Raw genomic sequence first — 9,334 nt, 5'->3', positions numbered from 1 at the left:
CATTTTTTCCCATTTTTTCACTATCTTTTCTGGGCAATTTTAGATATCCTATCTTCTATTTTGCTAATTCTTTACTCTCCCTGTTCAAATTTGCTATTGTGTGAATCTAATATTTTTAATTTCTTCTATTGTGCCTTTCATTACCATGTTATTTTTTCCCCCACTTCTCCCTATATTCTTTTTGAAAATTTTTGTCTTTTTTTGGTCTTTATTTAGTATTACATTAAAGAATATGAGGTCCCCATATACCCCCCACCCTCCTCACCTCACTCCTCCCCCCATAGCGACAATCTCCTCCATCATCACGAGACATTCATTGCATTTGGTGAATACATCTCTGAGCACCGCTGCACCTCATGGTCAATGGTCCACATCATAACCCACACTCTCCTACATTCCACCCAGTGGGCCATGGGAGGACATACAATGTCTGGAAACTGTCCCTGCAGCACCCAGGACAATTCCAAGTCCTGAAAACGCCACCACATCTCATCACTTCCTCCCACTCCCTACCCCCAGCAGCCACCATGGCCACTTACTCCACACTAATGCCACATTTTCTTCGATCACGAATCACAATAGTTCATGAATTGAATATCAGTAAGTCTTTTTAATGTATATTTACAATTTTGTCCATATGCTCACCCAGTTTTTTAAAGATTTTTATTTACTCCCTCACTCCCCCCATTGTTTGCACCGTCTGCTCTGTGTCCATTTGCTGTGTACTCTCTGTCTGCTTGTATTCTCTTTGGTAGGCACTGGGAACTGAACCTGGGACCTCCCACATGGGAGAGGTGCTCAACTGGTTGAGCCAGCTCAGCTCCCTGCTTTGTTGTGTCTCTCATTGTCTTTCCTCTTTGTGTTTCCTTGTTGAATCATCTTGCTCTGTCAGCTTGCCACACCTGCCCATTGCGCCAGCTTGCTGTCATTTGCCTTCTCCAGGAGGCACCAGGAAACAAACCTGGGGCCTCCCATGTGGTAGGCAGAGCTTAATTGCTTGGCTCACATCCACTCCCCAATGTCTTCTTAATATCCACAATCTCTTTTTTCATCTCCTTGAAATGATTTAGAGTACTTATGTGGGGATCTCTGATTAGCTGTTCCAAATTGTGTCTCCTCCAGCTTTTTACTTTGGTCCTTTGGGCCATATCTTCCTGTTTCTTAGTACAGCTTGTAGTTTTTTGATGTACATCCTTCTGTTTATCTTGATAGATTTACTCTGTTGGTCAGTTTCTTTCACATGCCTAGGGCTTTATTTTTGTTTGGCTTTGTGTTAAGCCTGTTATCTTTAGAATTGCCTGTGTTCAAATAAAAATAGAAAAAGAAAAAAAAAAAAAGAAAAAAGAACAAAAGGAAAAGGAAAAAAAAAAAAGAGGAAAATGAAGAAAATGAGGAATAGAGAAAGAAAAAAAACCCAACAGGCCTCCCTCTTAGGCCACTGGTGTCTGGTCATGTGGGCCAATCGCCTTGCATCTCTGCTGCTCCACTGGTGCCCAGCTGTAACTTTCCTTGCTGGCTGCCCACCCCATAGCTTCCTCTATGCCGTCAAGACTGTCTCCCTCCCTGCCATTTCTGGAAGGGTGCAGGCTGCCACTCGCTACTCCGCCATCTTGGATCTCCAAAGAAAGTTTTTAATCATGAGAAAAAGATGGTTTGAATCACTCCTACTTCCAGAAAAAACCAAAAGCAATAAAAAAAAGAATATGGATTGGTTTTATTCAGGGTAATAAGGACCAATTTTAAGGGTCCAGAACACGCAGATTTTCTACCTACACATAGCTCAGCAACAGAACTTTCCTGTCTGAAAGCACTTAACACCATGGAAAATGGGAGGACCCAAAGTATGGCCCCCACAACTTTCTCACTGGTTCCTGGGGGAGCTGTAGGCTCGGGGAACACACTGGAGAACCACTGCTTCATGAAACTTCTCCTCACAGATGCCTAAACCTATCTGCCAGGATGTTAGGTAGGATTGGACAAATACAAGAATGTTGGGCCCTACCCTGGAGTTTGAGGGGTTTGCTAGGGTCTGAGATCTGGATTTCTATCAAACACTCTTTGAGAACCACTAGTCTAATAAAATATAAATACATGCTTTATTTTCTCCCCCATTAGAATATAAACTGAACAAGGCAGGGCATTTTCTTTTCTGTCTCCTCATACAAAGGACAATACAGGCACAGAGCCACTGCTCAGGAACTATATGTTGAATAAATGAAAACTCCTTATCCTAGCATGATATTGGGAAATTACTCCTCTCTCAGCAGATTTTAAATGAAGAAACACAAAGTCATCAGATATTATACATCTCCATTTCCTCATGCAGGAAAGCACTTTTAGGCACTGGGCTACAGAAGACACCTGGGATTTTCTGATACTCTGGAAATAAGTTACTAACAATAACAGTTGACATGATCACATTATTAACCACCGTCAACACTTCCTGAGAGCTACTGTGCTCAGGCCCTATCCTCACCTGAGAAGCTCCGAGGGGCTACTGGCGGGCTCTCTCCCACCTGGCACCGGTGCCTTCTCTTCAGGGGGTTCCACGGTCACCATGGTCTCTCCTTCCCTCTGGGCACCCTCCCCACTGGGAGCCAACTGGAAGGTGTGGAAAAGGAGGTGACAGCTTTTCTTTTTAGTGGCCAGATGTGTGAAGGTTTGAATAAAAAAATCTGAATTCTAGTTAGCTCTCAAGGCCCTCAAGATCATCTTTACTATATTCCGCCGCCCCAAAGTTTGAAAACGACACCAGGGTCCTGGATTTCCAGATGCCAATGCTGAATGTTTAAATTGTAAGAACTTGGTTGTGAAAGATGTGAAGACTTTGTCAGAAGTCTGAAAATTCTGTTTTGAAAAAAGAAATGGGACCCAGTTTCTGCCACAGCAGGTTTCCCTTTTTTTTTGGGGGGGTGGAACTTTTTTTTCTGCAATAATTTAGATGTTTATTGTCTGAATATGCGTTCTATTCAATCTAGCCTTAGATATATGCAAAGAATAACTGAAAGACACACATGATTGCTGAGTTAATGATTCATATTCTTTCAAACAGGCTGTTAAAAGGGATGGGAATGTTTTCTTAAGGGCCATGTAGTAAATATCTCAGAAGCATGGGCCACACAACTGCTGCTATCAAAAGCAGCCAGAGATAGAGTAAATGAATGGGTGTCGTCATGTCCAGTAAGTTTAGTGACATCAGAAAGTCAGCTGACCCCTTCGGTATTAGGGGATTTTCCAATCTTGTGGAGTGAATGAAATTGACCAGATCAGTATCAAGTAAATTTGTGAAATTTATCTTTAAAAAAAAATTATTTGTATCTTAGTATAGAACATGCATATTCCTGTAATTAAAAACATGACAATTCTAACATGTGAATCAAAATAGACATTTGGCTCTAAAATAAGGTGAACTGGTTACAGTAATTCTTGTATTTATTTTTTACACAGCACAACCAGGTGACAAAATCAGTCCATGATTCCCCACAAGGCTTATCAACTTAACAACCAAGAACCTAAACTCACGTATCTTCCGCATCACTCAGAGCCGCAGGCTGTCTGGAATCCACTAGCAGCAGAAGAGAGCCTTAACTTAAAGCACCAAGTTTCCAGGCATGACTACGAATGTCTTTTTTTCATTTTCTACTACATGCAAATCCCTGTGCAGCAAACACCAGTTCTCATTAAGATTTGACATGCTTTGGTGTCTGCAGCAAAGCAGTAGGGAAACCAGCATCATTCTTAAGCTTAAAATGGTGATTCTACCTCTTTATCTTGTTACATGTCCTTCAACAAAATTTTAAACTCTTAATCTAGTTGAATTTAACAGAATATAAACTGAGTTTTCAACATAACTCTTTCAGATTCAGCTAATAGCTTAGGATGTTCTTATTTGTTTTAAAAGTTCTAAAGAAAACAAAAACATGATCTCTAATCTAACATGTTCTGGCAATCTTTATTAAAAGTTAAATTTAGAATTTTTAGCAAAGCAAGAATGGTTTGTTCAAACATTATAGAGCTAAATAAATCCCTTTAATGTATGTAAATTAAGATCTAAAACAATGTACATTTTATGGAAGTGTTTTCGTTTTTGAAGCAGGGTCCATCGGGCATTTTTAGGATCTTGCTAACAGCAGCCCTGTACACCCAGAGACCACTGGATCCACTTAGAGGACAATGGAAACTGGCTGAGGCTGCTGGCTAACGCCCCACAGCCTCTGCTGCCCAGACACAGAGGTCATTGTCATGGTGGACAGCGCTGAAGTCTTCCTTACAACTGTGCTGCTGAGAGCTGAGGACAGAGTAATGGACTGTTAGTTCTTTAGGCCAAAAATACACGAAGCTGCTGCACAAGGGCCTCATTCTCTGCCTGTGGTCAGTAACTGCAGGGCCTTCTGCAGATTCTGCACAGCAGTGCCCACGTCTTCGTACTGCAAAGCACTGCCGGCATATTTGCAGTATTTCTGGGCTCTTGCAAAGTCCTCTGGTGTTAGACGAATATCCCCTGGAAGAAAAGAACAAGTAAGATATTTGTAAGACTATAAAAAGTGTTCTCTTAGGCTAGGTAAATGCTTATATTCAAGACTAAAGGAGATATTTAAGGTTTTATAGAAACATTAAGTTTTTTTTCTTCCAGTAGTTTTAAAATTTTTTCCAGATTTCTCAATTTTATCACTACAATAAGCCACATATAGGTTAATATGTAAAAACTTACATAAAATGTTCTGCTCAGAAACAATAAACAAGAGGCTTTTATATTTTAGCAAACTGATTGCAAAGAAATTATATTCCGTGTGAAACAAGCACAGTTGCTTTGGTGGTCTTGCCGGAGTCGCTGCATCTCTCTTCATGGACCAATAAACACAGACTAAACCATTCAACCTTCATTTGAACTAGAATGTAAATACACCCCTCAATAAAAAATAAAATGAAAAACAAACTCTCTGTGAATAAAATTACATCAGCCATTTACCTTTTTTTTTTTTTGGCATGAAAACATTTTTTCATATGAAAAACCCTTAAGGCTTACCAAGATATTATAACATTAGACACAAAATTACATAAGTAAACACCTTTGCAGATTAGTTCTCCAAAATTAATTGCTGCCAAGTTGTCTAGATATATGGTTAATATGTTGACAGCCCAACTAAATAGCTGGAGTCAAATAAAGCACACTAAAAGCAGTTCATTTAATCTAAGATTTGAACACCCGTGAATATATGTTTCTAAACATTTGAATACATTTGAATATCTATTTCTAAAGATGAAATTAAAAACTGACATTGTACCTCTTTTCTTGAACAATTTTAGGTATTCTGATACTAAAATCTGATCTAAAGTAGGCTTTTCTAAAATGGTCAGAGCACTGAAACAATGCACTTTTTCCACAGGTACCCAGTGACCTCATGGAGTGATGAGTATGAACAAGCTGTCTGCACCTTCAACTGTTTCCATAAATTACAATAAATGAAGTTCACCTAAAATTAAACATCAAATATCAGACTGCAAGAAGACACCTTATGTCGACAAGCAGCGTGGAACATATAGTAAGTCTTCAAATACTGAGTTAATATTAATATTACTTGAGCTTACAGGTGGCACATTCCATGCTTAATAGCAGTTCCTTTAATTTCCTTGAATTTTTGTCTTGTTAAAAAAAAAAAGCAAGCAATGCAAATCAAACTAATTATATATTTAATAAAAAAAGTTCCCCCACAAGTCACCTTTCAGTATTTTAGCAACCTAAAAACAAATATCCTGCTGCCCTGTGGCCCACTTGTGCTTCCTTCCAAGTACCTCCCAGCATCACCGACTAGTAAGCCTATTCAAAATACACCGAGGTTCAGCCACACGCAGTACTGCCCTGGTGGCTGAGGCACCTTCAGCGTCAAGTCTACCTTCACCCAGCTCAGGCTTTGCGTCTTTCCTCCAATCGCAGGACAAACTGTAAATACACGAGGCTTTACTGGACTTGCTGGAAGAAGGCCCTGATGCCCAAGGCTAAGCTGATTTCACAGCACTGAGATTTGCAAGCGAGCACTGTTCTGTTGCTTATCATTTATTACTATTCAATCATTTCTTTTGGAAACTTTTACATTATTTAACAGTGTAGGTATATCTAGATGAGCTAAGCACACTCTGACAGCACACTACTGAAAGGTATTGAAGACTTTGTCAAATGTTATCATTTATAAGGTAAAAGGTGTACAGTGGCAAGAACTGTTAAAATCTTCATTTTTATAAACTAAGCTTATTCACCAATGACAAAACAACTTTAAAACACTATTATTGCATTTTTACGTAAAATAATTTCACTGTTTATGTGAATGAACTATTTTAACAGAAAATTACAGATATATAGTATGTATATATAGTTTATAGACATGTAAAATGAATTATATAACTTATGGGTAATATGTAATAATTAAATAACAAACAGGTTTAGATACAATATAATTTATAGACTTAAAAGAGATAATTTGTTTTCTACAATTAAAAATATAAAAAAATTTTAAAACATGAAGTTACTTTTGCTATTTTGTTAATATTAGGTTTTCCTTCATTTAAAAACAACAGTGTACAAATCGTAAGCATGTGAATTAAAACTTTAAAGTAATTAAAAACGAAATCCATTGCAACTACAATGCTTTTAAATAAGCATTTAAAAACGTAATAGAAAAAGTGCAAAAGACATGCAGATAAGAAAGTGCATTTCAGAAAGAGAACTTCTAATTTACTTAATTTCAGTTTATCTGATTTATCAGTTACACAGTAAAATCAGGCTTAATGCACCAAAAGACGAGCTGCTTTTTTCCCCTAACAATGACATTTACCAGAAGCCACAACCTGAATCAAGGCGAGCACAATGTGGGCCCAGAAGGTGTTTAAAGGATTAGAGGGCTGTCTAACATACTTCTCTGAAATCTGCACTGCTAAGTTCCAGAGCAAGTGAGGTCAAACTGTCTTGCACGCAAGCAATTCTCCCGTGGAAGGACAGATGGAGAAGAGGGCAGGAGGGAGAAGGGTAGGTTGGAAGAGGGCAGGAGGGAGGAGGGCAGGAGGGAGCTGCAGCTGCGCGGCAAGCTTTGGATGCCGGCGGCCGAGGGGCCAGGGCGGCCCCAGGTCACAGAGCATGCTTTGGTGAGAAGAGAAATCCCTGGGTGCCGTGGACAGGTGCCTCCACTTCCATGGTAGATTTATTCATCTAGTGTCCCGGCAGAGGGTGCAGCACTACAGGCACTGCCTGCAAGCCGGGTCCTTTGGAGGTACTTTCCTGTTGACCAAGAGGTCCTGCAGTCGCGGCCTCGGCTGCCGTGGCCCCAGCGCACCCGAGGGCCTCGGTGTGAACAGCAAGAGAGGCCACGGGCACGCCTGCGAGGGGCCCTCTGACCTGGTGAGTCTCACGACAGACCACGGCACGGGCCCTGGGTGCCCAGCATGCCAAGACATGCACCCTTAGCAGCCACGGCGGCAGCCACCACAGTCAGGACCTTCTATCCGCACTGCGCTAAATGCCCTCTGCTATTATGCCACTTACTGCTCAGAAAACACCCCGTGCTAAGTTGTCATCATCACACTCTAAGGCCACGGAGAGGAAGACGAGGGAAAAAGCCTCATGGTGTGGACGTGCTTCCAGCACCTGCAGCCTTTCCTTCCCCCAGGTGCATATGCTCCCAAAGCTAGCCATAAACACCAGCATGTAAGCTTAACTGCTGCTAGGGGCAGGCCCTGCACTGCGGCCACCGCCAGGACCTAAAAGGAACAGGCAGGCGAGGCGCCCTGTCCTCAGGGAGCTTCCGCTCCAGCCAGGGGCAGCCGGCAAGCAGCAGCCGGCAAGCAGCAGCACCTGCTCGCGCTGGGCGGGGAGGGGCACGGGTGGCTAGGGGCGGCGGTGCTGGAGCCACTGCGGTTCTGCAGCCACTGCTTTCAGTCTGCGTCTTCTCCAGACTTTCCTGTGTACTTACGAGGGTAACAGTTGTGTTTTAATGTTCCTTCTTTTTCTAAGCAGGATCATACTACAGATAATGTTCTACAACTTGCTTTTGCACTTACCATGCATAGATCCTTCCCCGTGAAGGCCACCATACTCTGTTTAATGTGTGGCATTCCACACCAAGGATGCGCCATAATTAACCCAGCGGCTCTCCTCCAACGGACACTTGGACTGTTTCCTTTTCATCACTACTAGGAGCGATGCTGACATGAATGTCCTTACGAGTACATTTTGTGCCCATGTCTAAGTATTTTTTTAGGAGACATTCTTAACAGTGGAATAGCCAGGTCAAAATTACATGCACCTCCAATTTTGACAGTGTCAAGTACTAAGGGAATAAGCTGCACCAATTCCCACGGCCATCACGTTAGCATGCCTATTTCCCATATCTTCTTTAACACTGCAGAAGCTCAGTCTTTTAAATAATTTCCCATCTATTATCACAAAACTAAACTCACTTTAGTTCTCAGTTTCCCTGATTCTTAGTAAAGTTGGGCATCTTTTCACATATTCATTGGACATTTGCATTATCTGTCTATTTTACCTACCCATTTTTACCCAAAGAGTTGAGTTTTATTTATTCTTTAGTAAGAACTCTTTATAATATGTTCTGGAGATTAGCTCTTTATTACTTAATGTAGCAGTTTGATACTGTTTATGAATTCCAGAAACAGATATTGGATTATGTTTGTGAACTGGTCTGTTCCTCTGCATACAATAGATTATATTGGATTCAGAGGTTTTACTTTTCGTTGATTAAATTGGGCCACGTCAGTAGGATGTTGAGTCCACCACGGGGGCAGGGACTCACAGAGAAACTGCATCACAGAGAATGGAGGTTGGAATTTTAATGCTGGAGCCTCGAGAAGTAAATACACAGAGAAGCAGGTGAGGAAAGAGGGAAGCTTCATTAGACACGGCAGAGGAGCAGGGAAGAGAGACGAGCTTTCACCTGAGTTTACAGCTGGCCTTGTAGAAAGAGCACAGCAGCTGAGCCTGGAGAGAACTGAACCCCAGGAGAGACAAGACTTATCCTAGCCGACAGCTGATATTGGAAGAAGCTGGGACCACGGAGCCTTAAGAGGAAGAGGAAGGCTGAACCCCTGCAGACGTCGGCAGCCATCCTGCTCCAGCACACGGCCACAGACTTTGGTAAGGGAAGTAACTTATGCATAATGGCCTTGTGACTGTAAGCTTCTACCCCAAATAAACACCGTTTATAAAAGGCAACAGTTGCTAGTATTTTGCATCAGCACCCCTTTGGCTGACTTAAATATAAAAAAATTTCCCCAGGTCTATCAGTTGCATTTTAACACTGTAACTGAGTGAGGGTCTTCTGTTGTC

General features: G+C 41.5%; 1 protein-coding gene across 4 annotated transcripts in view; it reads right to left on the bottom strand.

The window, feature by feature from the left end:
• Positions 1-590: 590 nt before the first annotated feature.
• VTA1 (vesicle trafficking 1) overlaps positions 591-9,334 on the bottom strand; it is a 75,383-nt gene continuing 66,639 nt past the window's right edge. For all 4 annotated transcript variants that reach the window (XM_058307564.1, XM_058307563.1, XM_071218689.1 and 1 more), the window contains exon 8: positions 591-4,501. In XM_058307564.1, coding sequence (XP_058163547.1) covers positions 4,356-4,501 — 146 coding nt within the window. In that variant the 3' untranslated portion in view covers positions 591-4,355. The remainder of the gene's footprint in view (positions 4,502-9,334) is intronic.

This window comes from Dasypus novemcinctus, chromosome 11 (assembly GCF_030445035.2).
Source record: "Dasypus novemcinctus isolate mDasNov1 chromosome 11, mDasNov1.1.hap2, whole genome shotgun sequence".
Taxonomy (NCBI): domain Eukaryota; kingdom Metazoa; phylum Chordata; class Mammalia; order Cingulata; family Dasypodidae; genus Dasypus; species Dasypus novemcinctus.
The sequence above is the reverse complement of the archived record's forward strand: the minus strand, read 5'-3'. Positions and strand labels throughout refer to the sequence as shown.